The sequence below is a fragment of the Eucyclogobius newberryi genome, unplaced genomic scaffold, assembly GCF_026437365.1.
Source record: "Eucyclogobius newberryi isolate DKJ021-1_F unplaced genomic scaffold, fEucNew1.0.hap1 SCAF_22, whole genome shotgun sequence".
Taxonomy (NCBI): domain Eukaryota; kingdom Metazoa; phylum Chordata; class Actinopteri; order Gobiiformes; family Gobiidae; genus Eucyclogobius; species Eucyclogobius newberryi.
Genome location: NW_027315857.1, coordinates 13950891 through 13973605, shown reverse-complemented (window position 1 = coordinate 13973605; position 22715 = coordinate 13950891). Strand labels below are relative to the sequence as shown.

Sequence of the window (22715 nt, the reverse complement as noted above, 5' to 3'; positions counted from 1 at the left end):
GGATCCACACTTTTCACTTTAAACTGTGTTCAGATATGCATTTGCTTTTACCCTCACTGGAATGAAAAATAATGGAGATAGATTTGAAATCACAGGGACATGATTATTTGACCTCGATCCCTGTATTCTGAACAAGGATCATATAATCATACTGTGCAGTTATATTGAGAAAAGACAACACTAAAGGCTTTAACAACTCTGGCAGTTTTATACCAGTTTTATCTGCAGATTATTCACAAGCTGAGATGCATAAGGTGAGGCTGTGTGAGGAGAGGAAAGACGGTAGTTGGAGCAGGTTATTAGTGAGTTTAGAGTCTCCTTCACATAGATAATCTTGTCTATCTCCTCAAACTCGAGACAAACAGCATGTGTAACAGATGCCAGAATCTGTACGTTCCAATTAGTGGTGAGTGATATTGACACAAATTAACATTATTTTTCTGTTTTGTATCCTGGTAACAATCGTCAGGCGTTACTGTGTCAGACAGAAACACATTTAAACATGTCTTTAAACGTATTAGTTGATGTTTAATTATCAGACAAACGTGAAATGTCAGAATTAATCACAAATGAACAGACATATCACTTTATACCCTTATTAAAAAGTTTATACAAAGTTTATCGTTTTTTTTAATCCGCGCTTTCTGTAGCATTTTTTTTTTTAACTACTAACAATATACTTAATATTGCTCTCCTTGTCTGTGTGTTTTCATTCAAGATAAAGTATTCAATAAAACAAATGCTTTTGCTTACATTTCCTGTGTCAGTGTTTAGTCTTTTGTCTTTTTTGAAATAAATCTGTCAATCATTTTTCTTGTTTTTTGACTTGAAGGATGCAGTTTGAGTCCGTTTGTTTTCAGTTTTTCCCCATCCTCTGATCTGATTTACGGACGATTTTTATTTTCCTTTTCAATTTGGTAGGAAGCTCTTTCCACACCGGGCGCTGCTGTGATCTTGGTGGTGCGTGGTGTGTTTACAATCCTTTGGTATTTCTTGTGTTTCCACTTGTCTGGCTTTGATAGCTCTGTGTGTCGGGCGATGGGGGAATGGGCTTTACAGCAGCGGCCCCGTGTCCTCTTTCATGTTCGTTTCCTAAAGTCGTAGTGGGGAGATTTCTTAGAAGCCCCGTTTTAAGTGCACAATGTTTGAATGTACAGCCCCATTGGGAAGCGGTTGCACTATATTTGAGACTATTTGAACCAGTCGGCTCAAGGACAAACATCATTTCATAAGCTGCATTATAGCATAGCATCTACATTAAAACATTGAACCTTTGAAATCACCTATTGAAAAAAAAATAAACTAGAGAAAGAAAAATGTCAAACCTTTTTGTTCAATTTAATCTTAATTTTAGCTTGTTTCTCACTAAATTTATCCCTTTCACATCTTGCTTGAGGCATCCAAAACTCCGAAGCTGCTATCTATATCTCTCCTCAGGATATAATAGTGTGCTCTGTTTCTCAATTACTTCTCCATTTGAAATTTGGGTATCAGTATGCACCAAATGTATGGCAACCATTGGGCCGGCAGTGTCTACAGAGGCGATGCAAAAATGATGAATTAAGTTTGAATTTCAAAGATTCCACTGCTGCTGGAGCCCTCTTGTTCACACACTTGTATCCGCACGCACCATCGCTGCCTCTTCCCGTGCCCCGTTTCTCACTTTCACACGTGTGTTCGCAGGGGAGCGCCAGGAGTGGATGGAAACTCTTCAGACGGCCACGCGGCCCCCCGCCTGCGGCTCCCACCCGCGCCCCGGCAGCCTGCGCCCCCCCAGCACAAACAGGCTAGGCGCACTGGAGCTGCGCGGGTACAAAGGCAGAGTGCTGGTGTCTCTGGCGGGGAGCAAAGTTAGACTCTGCAAAACAGAACAGGTACTTCTAACACTAGTGGGACTTCCTCTCAGCAGGATGACAGCTTCCTGTTTGAGGAGGAAGATTATAATCTCATAGCTGGGGCAGATACACATCTGTATTCATGACATACAACAGGCCACTGTAGGTCTTTGCAAAATCCATGCTTTATAATCGAAACAAGAGCAGTATTTTGTGAATGATGCACAACAAGGGGTGGTGCAGACAGAGGACCACAGCCTCTAGAGAGGTGTTTCTCGAACTGTGGTACAGACACAAGCTCCTTCAGGCGGTACTCTGTTTAGAAGTAATAGTTTAGTTACCTGGCATCTAGAATACAGAGATCTCCTGTACTTTACGAAAAAAGTCAGATCACCACTCCCTCCGTCGCACCTCGAAGCAGAACCGTGCGATCAAAATGGTTCATTTCTGTGGTGCATGTGAAATGGGAAGCTCATTGGTCAGCTCTCATTTAGCACAAAATCAAACTTCTTTCACCTTAGATTGAAAGTGTTTTTTGCTTTGGTCAATGAATCTGAAGAAACCCATAATGTTTTTCAGTCCCCTGTGGTATTTTTCACCTTTCTTTTTTCTTTGTTTCCAGCCATTGTGTTTTTATAGAGGGGTTAGGGTGCGTGTCCTTGATGTCATGGCCAACTGAATGCCTTGAAGAGACTGATATCAATCTGTATACTTTCCAGGCAAATGGTTCAGTCCTATATTAGACCTCGTTTAGCCTAAGTTTAGCCCTACAATCGTCCTGTTTTAGACACGGTTTACATCTGCTGGTAGCTTGAAAGCCAAACATTTTCTCAGGTGATACTTAGTGTAAAAAGCTTGAGAACCACTGCTCTAGTGCACACGGTTCACTCACAAAAAACAGCAACTGAGTGAACAGAGGTGAGTATCAAAGCGGTAACAGGTCTGTAAAGATTTCAAAGCAAAGTAGCAGATGTAAATGTTGTTAATTTACCTTTTGGTTGTTTTGAAATGGAAAACAAAAACGTGCATCTTTTGGAGGTGAGAGTACATGCATTCACCATACTTACCAGGAGAAGCGGGTGATAGTTGTTTCCACCTCCTCGCATCCACCACAACCTTTTTGAAATGACGTCGGCCCAGAGTTCAGCCAATTTAGATCCTGAACATCACCGTTAAATGGTCTGGTTAACGGCCCTGGACACGCCCCAATGGTGGACCACCGTCAAACTAAGATTCGTCACAATATAACTGCAGCCTTATAATCCATGAATGTGCCTAATTTAGTTCGTAGCCACAGGGAACACATCATTAGGGCTCTGATTTTGGAGCATTTAATGGCAAAATGAAGAGGCTTAACCAACGGAGGCCAATATTCTTCTGAATGCCTAATTGACAGATGTTAATGATTATAACTCTCAGTCAGGTCTAGCACAAATGGTTTTATGAGCGTGGACTTTAAATTTGATTTAAATATCCGAACGCCTGCTAATGTCCTCGGTTTTCTGCTGCGAGGTCACCTGCTTTGGCCCTTCGATAATCAACTCGTGTGGGGACATTAGAGTGATTGAGTTTTTAGACTGAACAGCAGATATAAACAATGCTAGGTGAAATTGCCTGCTGTAAAGTGGAACTGTTCATTAAAGTCCACTCACATTGTCGTATTTCTTTTTGTTCTGGGCTCAAGCCAAAACAAAACATTCTTATATTTACCCCAAAGAGCATTTTTATATTCAAATACTATTCCATTTCACCTTCTTTTGCAACCTGAAGCTATACCATATTAAAGAGTGTAGCGTCTATCGTGTCTTTTTAATATAAATGTGCGTTTTGACTGCACATGGGTCGTCCAAGTTCACGTAGTAGCGTTTAATAAGCAAGGTTACAGCAGTGAAACTCAATGAGGCTGAACAACAACAATGAAAGTTGAAGGGGATATTACATATTTTATTCCAAGAAAAGGATTGTAGAGACTTGGCAGGACAGTTCCCTGTTTCTTTCTGGCTGAGCTGTGGTGTTTGTGCACTCCCAAAACAGAAGCAGCTTTGTTTCCTGTTCATCTGTTATGCAGACAGTGGTAAAGAGGAGATGCGCACTCTATAAACTGCATTTGTGATTGAGAAAATACTACAGCTACAATTCAAATTCAAACATAAAGAAAGTAATGCTATCTGACTTAACTAAATAGTTTCGTTCATATTTATTTACTAACCTTAATGTAGTGTTTTACCCAGTGTTTTTGTCCTGTTTTAAGTATGTTTTTGGTTAGAACTGCTGTAAGATGTAGTGTAGTGTAGCTAATTTAGATCTAGAACCACTGCAATAAGTGATTAATGAGATGGAAAACCCTTAAAGGTAATGTATAGCTTGAGCTCCTGCTGGTTTTCAAAGTACTACAATCACAAATGATCTGGATTGCCTGTGCTTGGAAGACACACTTACGCTCTCCTAATTCTCTAATTCTCGCAGACAGAATCAAAGGTTTTATTGCCATTGTCAGTGAAAATGTGTAAACTAGGAACAAGGTGCAGGATACAACATGACACTTGAAGAATAATAATAATAATAATAATAAAAACTATAGACTGTACTAGAACTGGTCAATATGAAAAATAAATTATTTTTCTTTTCATTTTTGATTTGATTTGATTTGGCCTTTCCAAAAACAAAATAAAATGACTTTTAGTAATGATTTCTTGAACATAAACTATAGATGTTATAGATTATAACATCTATAGTTTGTTTGTTGTTTGTTGATATGTTAATCTGTGCCATTTAACACAAATAATATTAAAACTGCAGCTAAAATTCTGCTCAAAAGTAAAAAACAATGTTTTTATTGACAGAGGGTCTACTGTGGACTTAGAAACCCACCCACCACTGTCGATCGTTCGATTAATTGCCCAGCCCTATACACCGAAATATCAGAACAAAAGTGTAAAACTAGCAGATAGCAAATATGTGAAGTAGTTAAAGTATTATTTACATCAAATACTAAAGTGACAGTTGAAACTTGAGTGAAAAACAGCAAATAGCTTGGCTCTCATGCGCAGCTTTAAACGCCTCATTTCAATTTTATAAAACATTTGTCTCCAGATATAATTATTCATACCCTCACTGCAACAACCCTTGATATTCTTCCTGTTGTCATGTAATCTAAAGCCCCAAGAGTCTTTCGACGCCTTGTTGTAGAGCGGTTAAACAGTCGGCTAATACGCCGCTTTGATAAGTGAGCTCACGTCTCCTGAAAGCAGATACATGTTCTCCTCTTTTCGCTCAACTCTCTCATTTGATGTCAATCCAATTAAGCCATAACCCTGTCTCGTTGGTCTGATCCTCTCTCTGCGATGGAAGGATACCTCAGAGTCTTTAAACACGTGCATATTTGATAACCGGCTCATATCCTCCCATCCGCCGCCGCACTCATCTGGCTCCGCTCGCTCATGTAGTTCTGTTGTTTGCCTTTCATTATTTTCTTCATTAGTGTGAACAAACATCTTTGTTAGAATTCTCTTTTGGGGCTCGCTCCTTGTCAGCACATTTCCACTTCCTTGATCTGAGACAGTGGGAGAAACGAGGGGAAAGAGGGAATCGGAAAGTGAACAAATTAATTGTATTATTCCAGCGTATAGGAGCTAAATCCCCGACATAAATGCGGCAGCGGCAGTGAGGCGTTTTCCATAGAAACTGGGAATTTGTGATTCACATTAGCACGAGGAAAATGTGTGAAAATGATTCCATAGTGTGGACGTTGCGTAAAATGTAAATAATGCTGCATACAAGGATTTGCCATATTTATTACTATGAGATAATCCCAATTTCCTTAAGATGACTTTATTCAGCAAATAATGAAGGTGCTGTGTATGTCTGTGAAGCTGCCATTGTGGAAAAGTTGTAGCTATTGATATTGCAAGCAGAAATGTATTACAAATGAGGTTGGCAAAAATCAATTCCATACAAAAAAAAATCTAATTTGAAGTAAAGCATGATTTGGTTGAAAACAATTATTTTCTCCCTCCCTCCTCCGCGGGCGCATTCCTCTTTGCTTTTGCATTCTTCTGCACAGCTTTAACTAAAACATATTCTTTTGCCAAATTGCCCTGCTTTTGCACACATTATCCTACGACAATCACTGCACACAGCTTAAATGCATGTTTTGTGAAATCAGAATACGTACAATTTTTACCTCAAGCTAGTTAAATGAGCTTGCGCCTGCCAAAACCGCACACACTTAACGTTGTCTGGCACACACAAATATCTAGAGCGTGATCACAGGCCGTCGTGGAGACCAGTGGCCCGTTGAAGTTCAGTGAAGTGAAGTATTTAATCTAACAAGATGAACGAGCTATTGAAAACCTGATCCTCCTCCTCCTCCTCCTACTTTCCAGTTGAAAGTAACAACCAACAGCAACTACCAAGCATTAGAAATATGTGTTGAATAATTTAGTAATAAAGGTGCACAGTGTAACTTTTCTGCTTGACTTCATGGAGATGTTATTACTTTTCCTGAAATGTTTCACAGTATGGCATTAAACCGATCCATCAAGCACACAGTTTTTTTTTTTCCTTGCTCAAAAAACAAACAAACAACTGAGCAGGTTTGCCTCTCCACAGATGTGACATGTAACTTGAGGAGTCTCCTGCTTGTCTCCGTAGGGATGGATAGGTTTAATGCCAAACTGTGGAATATACCAGGTAAAGCAATAACATTTCCATGGAGACAAGAAGGTGGCAGACCCTCCACCAGAGAAGTACCCTTTTTAAATAACACATTTAAACATGAATTCATTCATCTTTTGTAGAATCTATATTAGGGATTACAATTTATTTTGTATCATTGTTGAAGTATTATTGATTTACAATCACAACATCATATAAAAGTTAGCAATATAAAGAGTCTTTTACAAAAATAATTAAAATGTTTTGAGATTCTGTTACTTCTACAGAATTACACTTCTACAGCACTTTAAAGAACTGACAAATGCATAAACATTTTCAAACGTTCACAAGGTCAAAACAGGACTTTGTGGAATGGTCGTCCTTGACTCCTCACCACAACACCTCTACCTGGCTTTCATGTTGCTTTTTAAAATACTCACATGCATTGTCTCTATTGAATGTCTGCTCTTAAGACTCTCCTCTCCTTGTGTGAGTGAGACTCGCTCTGCAGCTTTAGTGCAGCTTAAGTGGCTGGAGCCGCCGATACAGAAGCCGAGGCCGCCTCTTCTGTCTGGTTTCATATGGCGCACCTGAGAGCGACAAAACCTGCTCATGAAGACTCAGTCTATTTAATTGGATACATGGCAAGAATGTTCAGACTTAAAGGTTAGCTATTTTAAGGTTAATGTTGAGGTACACTTTATTGTTCCCTTAGAAAAAATTGTCCTGTGCATTTTGACCCATCATGAAGCTGGGCCAGGATTGTTTTGGGTTGATGGGGGAAATGGGAGAACATTTCCAGTATGTCCAAATCAAAGATGCAATACAATAAATATATTTTATAGAATATTTTCAAAGTATCTAGTCCGGGGGTATCAAACATCCGGCCCCTGAGAAGTTTTCATCCGGCCCGCAAAACACATGAACGCTCGTCCGGCGCATTTCTCCGTTCATAACAAATTACCTGTTTGACTTATAAGATTGTGTTTGGCATCGATCATTTCTTCAGACTGTTGGCTACAGAATGAGACCATCCAAATTTTTCTGTCCACGGGTTTGTTTTTTACAGCCTCCGCAAAAAAAGATGCGCCCCTTCCGAGGCACGAGATTCCTCTGTTTGCATTGAGAATGCGCATGCTCACGGTGACGTAGAAGACTTTGATTATATTATATATCATATTATTCTAGCCAATTAGTATAGCTTTCGAATGGTGGGTGGGACTTATGGCTTCCTCACACAGAATTGTCTCTTCACGTGCGTAAAGCAGTCAGAGCCTAGATTTTTCGGCAGAAGGCGACTAGATTTTACGCATCACGTTTTCTGATTTTATTAGCCTTTTGGTCGCGCATTTTGTTATATGTATTATTATACCAATACAAAATTACAACAACATTTCATAAAATATTCATATTTTATATTAATTGATTTTTTTTTTTCACCTCTATATGGGAAATTCATGGGTAAACTCAAATTTATACATTTTCACATACATTGTTTTTAGCAGTTATAATAGGTATTAGTGGCCTACAAAACATCAAAATGTATGTTTTATGATCATAGAGGAGCTAAAATTGTAATAAAACAGTTTGTCACAGTTGGCACATATTTGGATAACTTCCAAATATACTTTTTGATACAAAAAGGTCAACAGCACCAAAATGCCTGTTCCTAGAGATCTGAAACTTAACACAGTTGTTGTCAACAAGATAAACAGCATGTGCAGTGAACAGCATAAGCACACAATGAAGTATGTCTTGCTCAGGACCATTACAGATTGACAATATTCAGGCAAGACTAAAAAAAGGATGTTTTGTTTATGTTTGGGCTTCTGTAGTGCAAGTTTTGAAGCCCTGACAGTGTTCATCTGCACATCTGCAGAAACTAAAAGGCATAATAAGCTTTCAAATGATGCATCACACTTGCATGTGGGCTGTAAGACCCTCTTTTAAAAAACAATGCCATTTGGGTATGTCCAACCATTGTGCACAGGGCGAAATAGGTGGATGGTATCAGGTTAAAACCATATTTTGGAACATTCCCCGTAGCAATAGATTTGTACATGTTATTCCATATTGTTGAGTATTACAGCCAAACTAACAAAATTTCCATGGAGACAAGCAGGTTGAGTCAATTTTGTGGAGATGCAATCCTATTCACAATAACGACACATATTGCAATGCAATAAATACATCCAAAATTATGAAACTATGCTTTGTTTTACTTTGTTTTTAGACTAAAATCTTACGCGGTGGGGCTTTAAACAAAATAATCACCACGATGACCCCCAATATACCCATAAACACCCCGTTGACCATCTTCCTCGCCTGTTGTAATTGGACTAGTTATTTTTACCTACTTGCTTCCTTGCCCGTGCGTTTCCATCTTGGCATTCCCACCGTCATCGCTGAATTAATTGGAGGGGGCAGGAGGCCGCGGCTCGTATTGGGTTGGTAACGAGTGGCGGGGGCTAGCCTCCTCCGCTAACACCCGGCGCTCTAATTGGCTGCCTGAGAGGGATGAGGGTCATTAGGTATTGGTGACTGCTTTGGCCCCTCACCACACGAGCACAGATCCGGGCGTGGCGGATGCATGCGCTCCTATGCACATTCCCAGCTTTCGGAGCTCATCACGGGCTGCCGGGAGACACTTGTGTGGCCGGTGCTGTTGGAACGAGTGTCGGAATTTATAGTGGTTTGTGAGAGGGGTTCACTTAGTTTCTTTCTTGGGGAATCATTTCTGTCATGAATTTAAAATCAAAAATATGCAAATGATGATAGAGGATTTGCTCGGTGGACAAAATACTGATCAGATTGGATGGACTTGCAGCAAAAAGGTGTGGGTGGAACACGCTTTGACAGAGTGCGACTGGTTTCAAAAGCCTATCTGAAAAAAATATACGACATTTGCATTTCACAGACTAATGGGTTGGTTTTGGTTGTCTGGAGCCTATCACAGCTACTTTGAGCTTTAAGTGGGGTTAGTTTCCAGGCCTTTTAGACACTTACATTTCAAAAGACACATAGCAGATAACGTCCTCTTTCATGGTTGGTTATGGAAATCAATACAACTCTTCCTGTGACCATATTTAAAGGCACACTATGTAACTTTTCTGGTTGTATGTAATGTTTCAATATATACACAAGGCAAGATTTTAAAGGAAAAAAAAAAAAAATGCTATTCCTTGTTATTGTGATTGCAATTTGATGTTTAAAACGTGGATATCTGCACATTGTAAACCAGTCCAGGAGCATTCATATTTTAGAGAAGACTGAAATCTGAACAGCTAAACTAATACAAGAATCCCATGTATTTCGCAACATGCCAAGGTTTAAACTGAAATAAAAAAAACAGCCTTACACAATGCACTTTTAACCTGTGTCGAATCAGCAGCCGCAATAGTAAAAATCCTTAATGAGAACACAATATGTTTCAATGACATCCTTGTTAGTTTCTAATTAAAGATTTGGGAACAGACATTGGGCACCACTCCACTGCGACCACCTCTTAAACATGCAGTACATTGTGCCTACTCATTTTTTTTGTGTTGTGTAATTAGCGCCAATTGTTTTCCTTAGTCTCAAACACACATGTCCTTTGTTGGCACGGAAACAAAACATTTAACTGGCCGCGTTTCGTAATTTGCAGTTATGGTAGTTTTGGACCTCATCCATTTTGCTTTGGCAATTTGTTCAGAAGCAAATTTTGACTTCAGAAGACGAGCATACACTTATTTTCCATTTCAGCATTTCACCTTTCAAATGCCCTTTACGCTTTTGACCACCTAATTAGTCATGCGATGTCTAGTTTCTTTTTGTCTCAACGTTTGACTACAACACATTTTTTTCCTCTGTTCCTAATTTTGTGCTTGATTTTGATGTGCGGCGCCTACGTGGGTGTTGTGCACTCGGTGTCTCTTCCTGTAACTTTTCTCTGAGCTTTAGGCGATGAAAAGCTGAAGCTTGTGGGAGAGGCAATAAGGTGTGATGCATAGTTACCCCGGCGCTTATGAACACTGCAGGCGACCGCTTTGAAATGTACATTTACGTGGTCGGCGTTCACACGTAAGCTAAAAGCAGACACATTTTGGCACCTCCATATACTGTGTACATAAGAAACAGATTTGAGTCATGAATCACTCAAGTCTTCTAGATGTTAGGGAAAGGTAGAAGTGATATATATTACATTTGCAGGTAAAAGGCTGCATACCTGATCAGTAATATGATCTCATCTAAAGAATCTGCCTTGTATTCCTGTTCATTTCCTCGTAGATTACTTCCAAAAAATGTTTTTACTAGTATTTAAGGATGGAACTAAATCTCATAGATAAAATTGCCAAAAGATTGTGCTCACTCAAAAGGAAATGGATCTTGTGAGATTGTTTGTTTTACATGTGGTACGGACAAAAAAAGGATTAAACGCTGGTCTAGAATTTCGACAATATCTGTTCTAATTTATGGTATTGATGCTGTTTGTGTGTCTTGTGTCTTGTTCCATCCCTAATGTTTCCAAAACATTTGGACTTGCCATTGCTCTTGTTCTTCACAGACCGAAGCGCAATAGCCAAATTGCAATAGCCAAAGATCAACCCAGTTTTGGTTTTTGTCTAAGATTTGTGTATGCTGCGCCTCTAAATATTGACATCCTCTGGTGCATTCTCTGAGACTTCCTGTGTAGAATGTTTGGAGAGGGTCAGAGAAAGGCTAACGTGGAGCAGTCCCGACACATCTATGCCTGATGTATTGAATATAATTGGGATAGTATACATTTCATATTCTTTGTCTCATGTTTGTTGGTTGAAGTATTGTTTCTTCTTGATTTTCTAGGACTATAAATCTGGTCTGGCTATTGCTGAAGTGGAACTGACAGCTGCCCACATAAAGGACATGGATCGCAGAAGCTTTGAGATCAACACGCCTTTCAAAAACTTTTGGTATGTACAGGGCCGGCCCAGCCTATAAGCGAACTAAGCAGCCGCGTAGGGCCCCGAGGCGTTAATAGGGCCCCCAATCTGGCAACCCGTCTTATGAGAAGTGCAAGCGCAGCGTGCGCCACTAGTGTAGTAGCGCTGCTGGCGCGGCAGCGCACACAGCGGTAACATATAACGCACAAACTGCATTTATTTGTAATGACAATCTGGCAACCAAGACACCAAACCTGCGCTGATTGGGCAACTTCATTGTGCGCGAGCAGAAGAGCAAAACATAAACACAACACAACGTGGTCCTCATGTCCAGAGGAATATATCCCCCCGATGCCGAAAAACGAAAGAAGAAACTTCTTGACGATGTAAAGAAACTGCAAACTCAACAACACTCTCCAGGTATTGAATTTATCTTACAAAGAGACGGTTAATGCTACTGTTTGAAACAACACGATTCTGTCACGTTAGTTCGCTCAGGCTGGAGGCGAGGAGAGCTCTGCCCCGCGCACAATATGTGTCTGAATGAAAGATAATAAGCTTCACATTTACACCAGCCCCGTAGTGTTAGCTGCAGGTGAGGCCGGTGAGGGGCCTCTATGCCCCGGGTCACAAAGAGGCGGAGATCCGGTCCGGACGAGCGCCGTCTCGTCCAGAACCTCTGACGTGAGACTTTGGAGTGAACAGTGTGCGGCTCCTGTCCCGGGCCCCTGTGCAGGGCCCCTGTGCAGCCTCAGTTAGAGATGAGCGGGTTTGAGTTTGCGTCCCTCTCTCTCACATCACCATGTGTGAGATCAATCGTGACTCGTGATTTCTGTTTTACTTCTTAACGTGGAATGAGAGGAACGTAAAGGTTTATGCATGTAGGGTCCATCAGCCAATCACATCGCAGCATTGTTTCACACAGAGTCCAGTGTGTGATGTTCTGATCAGAACAAACATTTATAATGTAATTCACTTTTAATAGAGCAATAAAACATTTCAATTTATTTAAAAAGCATCATTAGACTATTTGTTATAAATTATAATAAATTGATAAAATATTATTATATAGACATATTATGATTACGTCTGTTATAGAATAATACTATATATTTTTATACAAAAGTGGCAAAGTTGCAGAAACGCAGTCGCTTCACTATAGCTAGGTTTGGACCTTCACTTCTCGTTCTGTTCATTCTCTGGGAATAACATGTTTGCACTGTTTTATCAGTGTCAATTGTTAATCAAGCAATGCTTATGCCATTTGTTTAATTTAATATAACTTGTTTTGTCACTTTAGCAAGAAGGAACAGTTGGGAGCTGTAAAAGATAAATTAGTAAGGATAACTTAATTTTACATTTTCAGTTAAAATTAATCAATTTGATCATAATTATTTTCATAGCCAATATTGAATTGAGTAATTAAGTACACTAATGTATTAATAACTGGCTTTAATCATTTTCTCCTGGCACAGTTTCATCACATCATCATTTTATAGCATTACAACCTCAACATTTTACTCTTACTTTAGTCGGCTGGACCACATTAAAATGCACCAGAATACACGAAAAAGGTCTGAAAATCTCTGGGGGAGAGCCCCCAGACCCCCCCTGTTCATTAATTTAAACTGCTAATGTGCTAATGTGGCTGTCGACCCTTAACGCCCACAAATACACCCAAAAACATATCTGGGACGTCTGTTATTTGTACAGGGAGTAGAGGTGATGTCAGCGGAATACCAAGTTGCATTGTGGGATTTAAGTTATCAATATTTGACCTTGTGAGGTGTTGAGAATAAACTAACTGGCAAACGGATGCTCTGGAGTTTTGGTGCGCTTTGTTAGCGTTGAAGAAAGTTCCTATATGTGAATTGTTTACTGACAATGGCAATAAAACCGGCCCTGAGTATGTATTATACAGTAACTGTCTTGATTAAGTGTCCACATTTACGTCAGTCCAAGACACGGGGGTGGGAAGCACAGTGTGCAGAGTGATGACAGGTTTGTAGTTTGTCTGTGAAATCCTTTGGTAACAATGTGTCGCTGGAGAGTTTTAGTGTAGTTCTGCCTCTCCGGGTCAGTGCAGCCCTCGTGTGAACAGGACGCTGCTCTGAAATCACTAACTATCAATTAGAGGCAGTTATTGAGGCTCCCCATGTGTTCCTGCAGATACGGGGGCCTCAGCGGGACACAAAGCCTTTGAGGTGACATTGGTCCCCGTGGGCCCTGGATCGATGAGTGCGGTGCTTGTTTGTGCTGTAATGGCCCATTTAGAATACAAGCGTCACAGCTGCCTGGACAATGCCTCACAGTTTGTTTGTGCTTGTAGGCTGTTTTCTTATGCCTTCCTTTTTAGTGTAAAGATTTTCCCCTCATTCCTCCACCTGTCTGTTGTATGTCCCATCGATCTGTTTGTGTCAGCCGCATTAATGGGTCCGGCGTTGGGCAGCTTCGTTAATACGCAGGGCGTAATTGCCATTTTGTGTGCAACAAAAAAAGAGGCCGAATTAAAATGAGCCTGAGTCCCCTGAATTGTTTTGATCAAGCGATTGCTGCGGCTGCCTGTGTGTGTGGCAAATCGATTGGAGGCTCTGGGAGCGTTCTCTACCTGCTCAAGGTGGGGATTAGTGAGAAACTCATCTAATCACTTTAAGCTGTGGAGACTCACTTTGGCTTTTCTATTGTTTTGCTGCCATTAAATGGACAGAGCTTTGAGTCCACTGCAGCGGACACAATAGCCCAGTTTATGAGGAGATGGAAGTTAAAGGGAGAACTGGCAAAGACGCTGCAGTTAGAGAAAGCAAAAGTTTGTACTTTTGATCAGAAAGCACTCCTGCTAAAGTAAAGCTGCAGATAAACGTCTCTCTCAAGGGCATACTAAAGAAAATCTCTGTTCATCTTGTTGCCAGTTTGTTTGTCTTTTCAAACTTTCACAGGCAGACATATTTTACTTTCAACTCAAAATTCTTTTTAATAACAAAGTCAAGGTCCTGTTTGGATTCTAAACACACGGGCCATTGTGCGTGTAACTCTTTTGAATACAAACAACTCCACATTGACTTGTTGGTGACAAAACAACAGAAAACGACAATATCCATTCATACTCCCGTCCCACTGAGGTCTACAGATGACTTAACCTTGTCCCAGCTTTTATGTGGCTCAGGCGGGATGTCTCTTTTGGTCTTGACTCAAAGACACTGGCACAAACAACTCGCTCATTAATTAAGATTACACTTGAAGGGAAGTTGGTAAGAAATTCTGCCTCTCATAATTAAAAGCTTTTCTGAACATCAAATACAATCACGTTCAATTGGTAGCATTTCATCTTTTAGCTCCACTTTATCCCACAGCCTCTTGTGACAGCGTGAGGGCCTGTTAAATCTCAGTGCCTCACCCCACACACACACACACACACACACACACACACTTTGGGGCGCTGCCTCCTACCTTCACCTGTCCCTCTGTGCTTTTGGGGCCATGCAAACGCGCCGTGAACTGTCCTCTTTAGACGGGCCTTGGGGCAGTGACCTGTGGGCACACTACAGCTGAACCCAATCAAACTATCCATCTGGGTCAAACGGTGACGACCTGCAGATCCAAGGCTCTAGGCGAATCCTCTCCCGCTCCCTCACCCAACCCACCCTTGTCTTCCTCACTTCTTTTTAGCTTACTTTACACTGCTCTTCAGGTTGCCATGGAGACTGGTGGTCCCATTACTTCTATCTAAGTGCCTTCCTCAGTCTACATTTTTTAACTCCTAATTTTATACCACTGTCGATCCGTCTGTCTGGCTTGTCTTTTCGCTCTCAGTAAATAGCTTGTTAAATTCACCTAGTTAGCTAATTTTAGACAACCACGGCGTATAAAGCACACGGTGTACTTAAAACGCTATTGTCAGCGTCAGCAACTCGTGCGTCTGCCTCTGGAAGGTGTCTCGAGTGCTCATTAGCTTGTAATGGACACACTGCAAGTCTCTCACTCATATAGGGAAAGACAGCTGAATGGCAGACAGTGAATAATAGACATGCATGCTTTATATAAATCCTATATCGAACTGTTGAAATAAGTCATGGGACGCACAGAGAATAATAATGTAGACAGATGATAAATGAGTGGAAGTTGACATGTGTGTATCTGGAACCCTGACTTTCCTGTAATAAAGGTTATGTCCTTTTTTTCTTTTTTTGGCCTGATTTTTTTCCACGGAGAGCTTTTGTTGTACTCAAATACACTTTAGAATCAGAATCAGTTTTCAATTTATACGGTAAAATGAAAGCCGAAAGTAGTTTTTGTTTTGTTTGTTCAGAACTTTGCTAACTTGCTAGATAACATCAGGGGGAGATAAAGACTCGTCGCACAACTATTATTTTCCTTAACACACAGCCTCAGAAACGTGTTTTTTAAGGAGAGAACGGTTGTCAATTCAACTCTGTGTGAGCCAAACATTCTCATTGAAAAATGTGAGCGCAGCTGCAGTGATCTTTATTATTTATCTGGTTTTTTACAGTTTAGTTTATACTGTTTAGTTTGTATTTGACATCTAATAACGGAAAATATAGTAAACATTTAGCACAGTTGTAGAGCTTTATATTTGTTATTAGACTTTATCAGCTTTTTCACATTTTTGTTGTGTTTTGAGCTCCTACAGTAGAAAATGTCATTAATCACCAGTGACTCTCATGCATTATCATGTCATCGGCATAACCTCTTTGGAAATTATTAATTGTGTTACTTTGAATTGCACACATATTTCTGTGAACTGAAATTTAGACTATGATGTGCTTATTGCGGCTGTGAGTGGATCAGCCTCTATACATCATCACTTTTGAACTTTTAAACTACTCACACCAAAATAATATCCTGAGAAAGTAGCTTGCATTAGCACTTTATAGATTTCTGTAGTGCGAGTAGAGCGTAGAGACAGATTGATTTACCTGGCCCTCCACTCAGGACCCAACCCCTCCATCAATTTCATCAAGTTTATTGCAATCACACGTCGCTGCCGTACACCTCCCCTAAAAAAAGTAGTCCTCGCCTTCATAACCCTGCCAAACGCTACTGTGCTGTTTAATTGCTCTCTCAAATTAAATCAATAACAGTGAGGCATTTTGTCGTTGCTGACTAGTGTGTGTGTGTGTGTGTGTGTGTGTGTGTGTGTGTGTGTGTGTGTGTGTGTGTGTGTGTGTGTGTGTGTGTGTGTGTGTGTGTGTGTGTGTGTGTGCTAAAAAAATCAATGGTTGTAGCTTCACAACCGAGTCGGAGCGGGAGAAGGAGGACTGGATTGAAGCGGTCCAGGAATCGATCGCCGAGACACTCTCCGACTACGAAGTGGCGGCGAAGATCTGGTTCAACGAGGCCAACAGGAGCTGTGCCGACTGCCAGGCCCCGCAGCCAGAGTGGGCCTCGGTCAACCTGGGCGTGGTCATCTGCAAAAAGTGCGCAGGTATGTAAGGGTCACTCCAGGGCCACGCTACCGCCAACGCTACGCTACCGCCAACGCTACGCTACCGCCAATGCTACGCTACCGCCAACGCTACGCTACCGCCAACGCTACGCTACCGCCAAAGCTATGCTACCGCCAATGCTACGCTACCACCAACGCTACGCGGGAGGTGTTGACTATAGGGACTTGTTCAAAACTTTACTCTCGACTCTTCTTCCCACACGTTGCCTGTGCAAATCGAAGGGAGCAGCTCGGGCAGAAAAAAACTTTGCAAGACTTGGGATTTTAGGCACATAGTTGGACATTTTTGTGACAAACGTACAAGCAATTCCGCAACCGCTACCTAGCAACCTTATAGTAAACAAGGGCCAAAATCCATATTAATTCAATATTTATTTATTTGACCTGACAACACATTTATTTTTGTTAAATCATTGTTTAAACTGTCAGGAAAAAAATATTTTTTGGTAAATTGTCTTGCTTATTGGATTTTTCCATTTTTCTTCACAAAATACAGTTTGACTGATGTTAACCTAAGATAATAGTTTACCACAGGTTCATTTCTGCCTAAGTCATAAATAGAAAAAACTTGAAAACCTGTTGTATGTACTAGATAGTAGTTGGATACTTTTCGAACCAACTAACGCAGATTCAGAAATATTTTTGGTGTTGATCTGTCACGCGTGAGAAGTAATCAAACATTGCATCACAAGCTTGCGTAATACTTTGTTCAAATATCATGTATACAAAGTAGGGATGTCACAATATCAGTTATTGAAAGAATAAACATTTAACGCGATTTAACTGTTATTTGCGATTATTCACGATTATTGACGCCATGCAGTCAACAATGAAATTTGTTGCCTTGAACATTAAAACTCCTCAATATGTGACCAACATTATTTTGAAAGGAAAAAAAGCAGTCAAATCTGATGGTAGCTTGTCTGAAAATCAAGGCATGACAAAGCAGCATACATGTTGTGGTGCCGTTGTTAATGTGCATGTGTGCGGCGATGTCTGTTTGTCCCTGTGCAAGTATGTCTCTAACCCGCAGGCACTTTTGGAATAACATTTCAGGTGATAAGCTACTTACGGGAGCTGGCATCTGGCCCCTGGACTCCCTCTAATCTATTTGGCAATGCTGGATGGCTCAGATGAAATGACAACAAAGATTAGGCTTTGGGCGAGAACTTGGGGGATCCTGAACACCTCCTTGACCCGCTAAACGTGATTATAGAGCTGCGGCCGTCATGCTAGCTGCCGATGGATGTGTGCTGAGTGTAGACCTCTTTTTACATGTCGCTACACATTCCCTCAATCCACTTTTTTTCCCTTCCAGGTCTGAGATTTCTCCCAAAGCGATTCTTCCCCTCACCTCTCCAAAGTCCATGTAATTGGTGCGCATCAGATATCAGACATCCCTTTTTCAAACAGCCTTAAATGATTTCATTTGCAGGGCTGTTTAATATTACATTTTGTCGACACACAGAGACGGGAAGGCAGAGAGGGAGACAGTGAATATCTACAACTAAGAAAGCTGTCCTCACCCCCCATTCTACAGTTTTTGAATTAGGCCGTGGTCCATTTTGAATACCAATGACTGCTAGGGCTTTTAATTAGCGCGCTCATGTCACGGACAATAAAGAGAGATGTTGAGGAAGAGGAAGAGCAGTGGAGTAATGAGAAGACTAATGGGGAAAATGATCTAAGATGGGCTTTCCCCTTTTCGTTTAAGACGGAATGAATTTTAATGGTCCTTAGTTTGAGTCACTGGAGAGGAGTGCTCTAATGCTTTTTTCATCCTCAGATATTGTCTTCGATCATAGCATATTGAAGCTGTAATCCTTATTTAACATTTAACATTAGCTAACATTTACCATTATTTGTCTATTAGTTTATGCTGCTCAATTAATGACTAGAACCAGGAAGTACCATCACATTAGTCCTGTTCTCAGGTCTCTGCACTGGCTCCTGTGGCTCAGAGAATAGATTTTAAAGCAGCTCTGCTTGTGTACAAGTCTCTCCATGGCCTAGCACCAAAGTACATCTCGGACATGTTGGTGTCATTTAAACTATCTCGGACTCTGAGGACCTCAGGGACCGGCCTCCTGCTGGTGCCCAGAGTCAGGACTAAACATGGACCGGCCTCCTGCTGGTGCCAGAGTCAGGACTAAACATGGACCGGCCTCCTGCTGGTGCCAGAGTCAGTACTAAACATGGACCGGCCTCTTGCTGGTGCCAGAGTTAGGACTAAACACGGACCGGCCTCCTGCTGGTGCCAGAGTCGGCACTAAACATGGGAACTCTGTTTAGAATCTGGAACATTCTTCCTGAAGATGTGAGACAGGCCTCTACTCTGACAATGTTCAAATTGAGGCTTTAATTCTATTTAGCTGTGCATATGACTAAAAGGAGTTTACATGCACTCTTTTAACGTTTTTTTGACTGTATAATGAGTTTAATGCATCATCAGCATCTTGTTTTTGTAAATCTTGTAAAATTCCTTGCCTTAATTTGGTAACATTGATGCAGCATACACAACACACCTTTGAGTTTGGCCTAATTTTGATAAAAAGCCTTGCAGACCAGGAAACCTCACAGGAGTTGACGTTTTGGGGATGCTCTGTTCCAGTTGTACAGCCATCATTGATCACCATGATTTGTGCAATGGTCATAAGGACAGGTCTAAAATCAAGCTTACTATTTTTACATATTGACAAGCTCATCATTTTCAGTTCAATTTGTCTCTAATTGCCATTTATTTTTCAGTGTTCAGTGACATTGACTCTCATTTTGTGACTAAAAATAGTTAATGTAGTGGTGGAAAGTAACAAAGTACAAAAGTAAAAGTTATTTTACTATTTTACTTTACAAATGTACAATACTACATTTGAGAGCAGAAATCTCTACTTTCTAATCCATTATTTTTTTTTTTAACAAGATTTTTAAAGCGGTCTCAAACCATAAAGAAAAACTAAGGATTTTTTTTCACGCTGTTAAAAATATCCAATAAAAAATTTGCAAAAATATCCTATATATACGTCGAGAGGAGCCAGCTGAGGTGGCTCGGGCATCTGTTCCGGATGCCTCCTGGGCGCCTCCCTCGGGAGGTGTTTCAGGCATGTCCTACCGGGAAGAGGCCCCGGGGAAGACCCAGGACACGCTGGAGAGACTGTCTCTCGGCTGGCCTGGGAACGCCTCCGGATCCCCCCGGAGGAGTTAGAGGAAGTGTCTGGGGAGCAGGAAGTCTGGGAGTCCCTGCTCAGACTGCTGCCCCCGCGACCCGGCCCCGGATAAAGCGGCAGAAGATAGATGGATGGATGGATCCTATATATATTTTTGATTCAATTAAGTACAATCAACACAATTTTTTATCAAGATTTCTACATTTAAATCTTTACCAACTCTCAGAATCTGTGTGAAATACTTTTACTTTTTACTCTCAAAGTACATTTAGGAATACTTCAATGCTTTTAGATCATTTAGATGCTCCTGTATCTGTTCTTTTAATTGGGCAATAAAATGGAGGACTTCTTCCGCCTTTGAGTCGATGTTTTCATAGTCTTCTTCCTTTAAGCTTTTACTTCTATAAATCACAGCGGTCCCAGACTCCTTATGCGAAGGCAATAAAACGTCCCCAAAGCCAACACGTAGACGTCTGCTGGCAACTGTTGCTATGGCGACTCCCAAATACATGGCTCAGTGTAGTGACTTTACCTCTCGCTCGTCGCATGGGCCAGCATGATGGGGGCGAGAGGAAGTCAATGGGACAGTTTTTAATTGTAGGTCAAGTCCTCGGAGGGTTTGGGCAATTTTAAGAGCGCTCCACCTCGCTAGCTCTGCCCTTTAGTGTGTTGTGGCATGGGGCTGGCTGAAAAAGATGAAGCCTTTTACTACAGGCTATTTATATGTGAAGTTTTCCGCTTGTTGTCAGTGGCAAATCCGCACTTTTTCAGCTTCATTAACTTTACACAAGTGAAAATGGTCCTGCGGCGTGCTATGGCTCGGTGGATGGAGAGCGGCGGCAGAGCTGCAGCACAAAACAGCAGGAGCCAAATATTTTTCACTTGTTCACGGGCAAAAGTGACAGGATCTGCCTCTTCAGACCCCATCGCCAAGTGGGAGATCCCACTCCAACGCTGAAATCCTGCCATTGTCCCTTTTACTTTTGGGATTAGAGAAACCTGATTTAAACACAGCACAATCCATCAGTGGGTGACATTTTAATGCCGGTTTCATGCACAATTATATAACTACTGGGTGAATGGGGATCCCTGCTATTTATAGTGTCACCTACAGCATTGCAGCGAGAAGCTCATTGGGAAAATCACACATGTACTGGGAAATATAGGTCAGTCGTAGTTGTTGGGACGACCACAATCGGTGCATGTCACATCGGGTTTTTAATATGGGCATGGGATAGGGCCGCATGAGCAACACGATAAAAATGTGAAGCAAGATTTATTTTTTTATAGGCAATTGCGCTTTTTGATTAAATTTGATTTTTGTGTTATTAAATCAAGACACTACAGCTGAATAGGATAAACATTTGATACTTCATTTGTAGTTTACTTGTATAGATGTAAAGACAAAAATGTATCAAGTTTTTCATCATTTTATATTTTCGTACAAAATATGGCATTTTATGAGTCAAAAATAGAGAATTTTGTTTGTGTAAACTAGCATCTGAAAGTAAAATTAGACTTTCAACAAACCCCAAGTCTGTATGATCTAAAATCTTATCAAGTACAAGATTGTAAAGTTTGGTGTAGAAAATGGCCTTTAAGTTATAAAGTCCCATATACAAATATATGGATGGAAATTGAATTAATATTCAATAATAAACCATATTTGGTGCAGATTGGACAATGTTGTTTCTCACTCAATACAAGTAAGTTTTTACATTATGTTTAATTTATTAGTAACTCATTGAGATTTGTGCTTTGGGATCAGCACAAAAAGTAGAGTAATTGGGAAACTGGAGTCACACTTTGTTGCTTGATTATAAAAGTGTGACTCCAGTTTTATTGTGATTGTCATGTGTGTTTTATTGCGTTTAGCTTCAAGCTAAACGCAATTAAACAATCACCTCAAATCTAGATTAAAAAGTCAAAATTAGCATTACCCTCACAGGACATCATTTACATTCACACACACGCCTGGCCTCTGTCTTATATATTATAGATGTCTACTATGTCTCTGGCTATAAGCAACCCCAGCAGCACCCCGCTCACCCAAATAAACAGGCCGACCAGCAAACACAATGAATTACTCATGATTCATTACCAATTAATAGGCCTCGTTCTGTGCTTTCATTTCCAATTAGGAGAAGCTGAGGAGACTAAATACGTCTGTTGTGAGAGTCATGCTCCGCTTCTCCGTCTCCTAACTGCCTGCTGCTTTATTATTTATTCTTTCATTGGCATTTAGAGTGCGTTTTCTGGTACACTAAGGAGACGCCAGTGCGTATTATATTTGTCTTAATTTGTGCATATTTGTGTAAAACCTCAGGCAGTTTTGGAATGTGTCAAATGTGTTTTTACTCGTGTTTCAGGGCAGCACCGTTCCCTCGGTCCCAGCATTTCCAAAGTCCGCAGCATGAAACTGGACAGCAGCATCTGGAGTAATGAGCTCGTGGAGGTACTGCCATTGCTAATTATTGCAAAGTACACAAAAAAAGGACCTGCAAAAATGCGCAAGTATTATTTTGTGCATCTGTACCAGCATCAAGATATATAACAGGTGTAGAAGTACATTTATCGCAGAGGGAAGGGAACACCGTCATTTCCCATACCTACAAACTAGTCTCACTTCACCAATCAATTCATTGCACAAATCTGCACTCTACATTATTAAAATACTGCTTAAATTTATCTCTCT

At 40.8% G+C, this 22715-nt stretch overlaps 1 protein-coding gene across 1 annotated transcript in view; it reads left to right on the top strand.

The window, feature by feature from the left end:
• arap2 (ArfGAP with RhoGAP domain, ankyrin repeat and PH domain 2) overlaps positions 1–22715 on the top strand; it is a 120450-nt gene that overhangs the window by 25008 nt on the left and 72727 nt on the right. Inside the window, exons 8-11 of the mRNA XM_072458669.1 lie at positions 1684–1874; positions 11316–11422; positions 16636–16835; positions 22390–22475. Of these exons, the coding sequence (XP_072314770.1) occupies positions 1684–1874; positions 11316–11422; positions 16636–16835; positions 22390–22475 (584 nt within the window). The remainder of the gene's footprint in view (positions 1–1683; positions 1875–11315; positions 11423–16635; positions 16836–22389; positions 22476–22715) is intronic.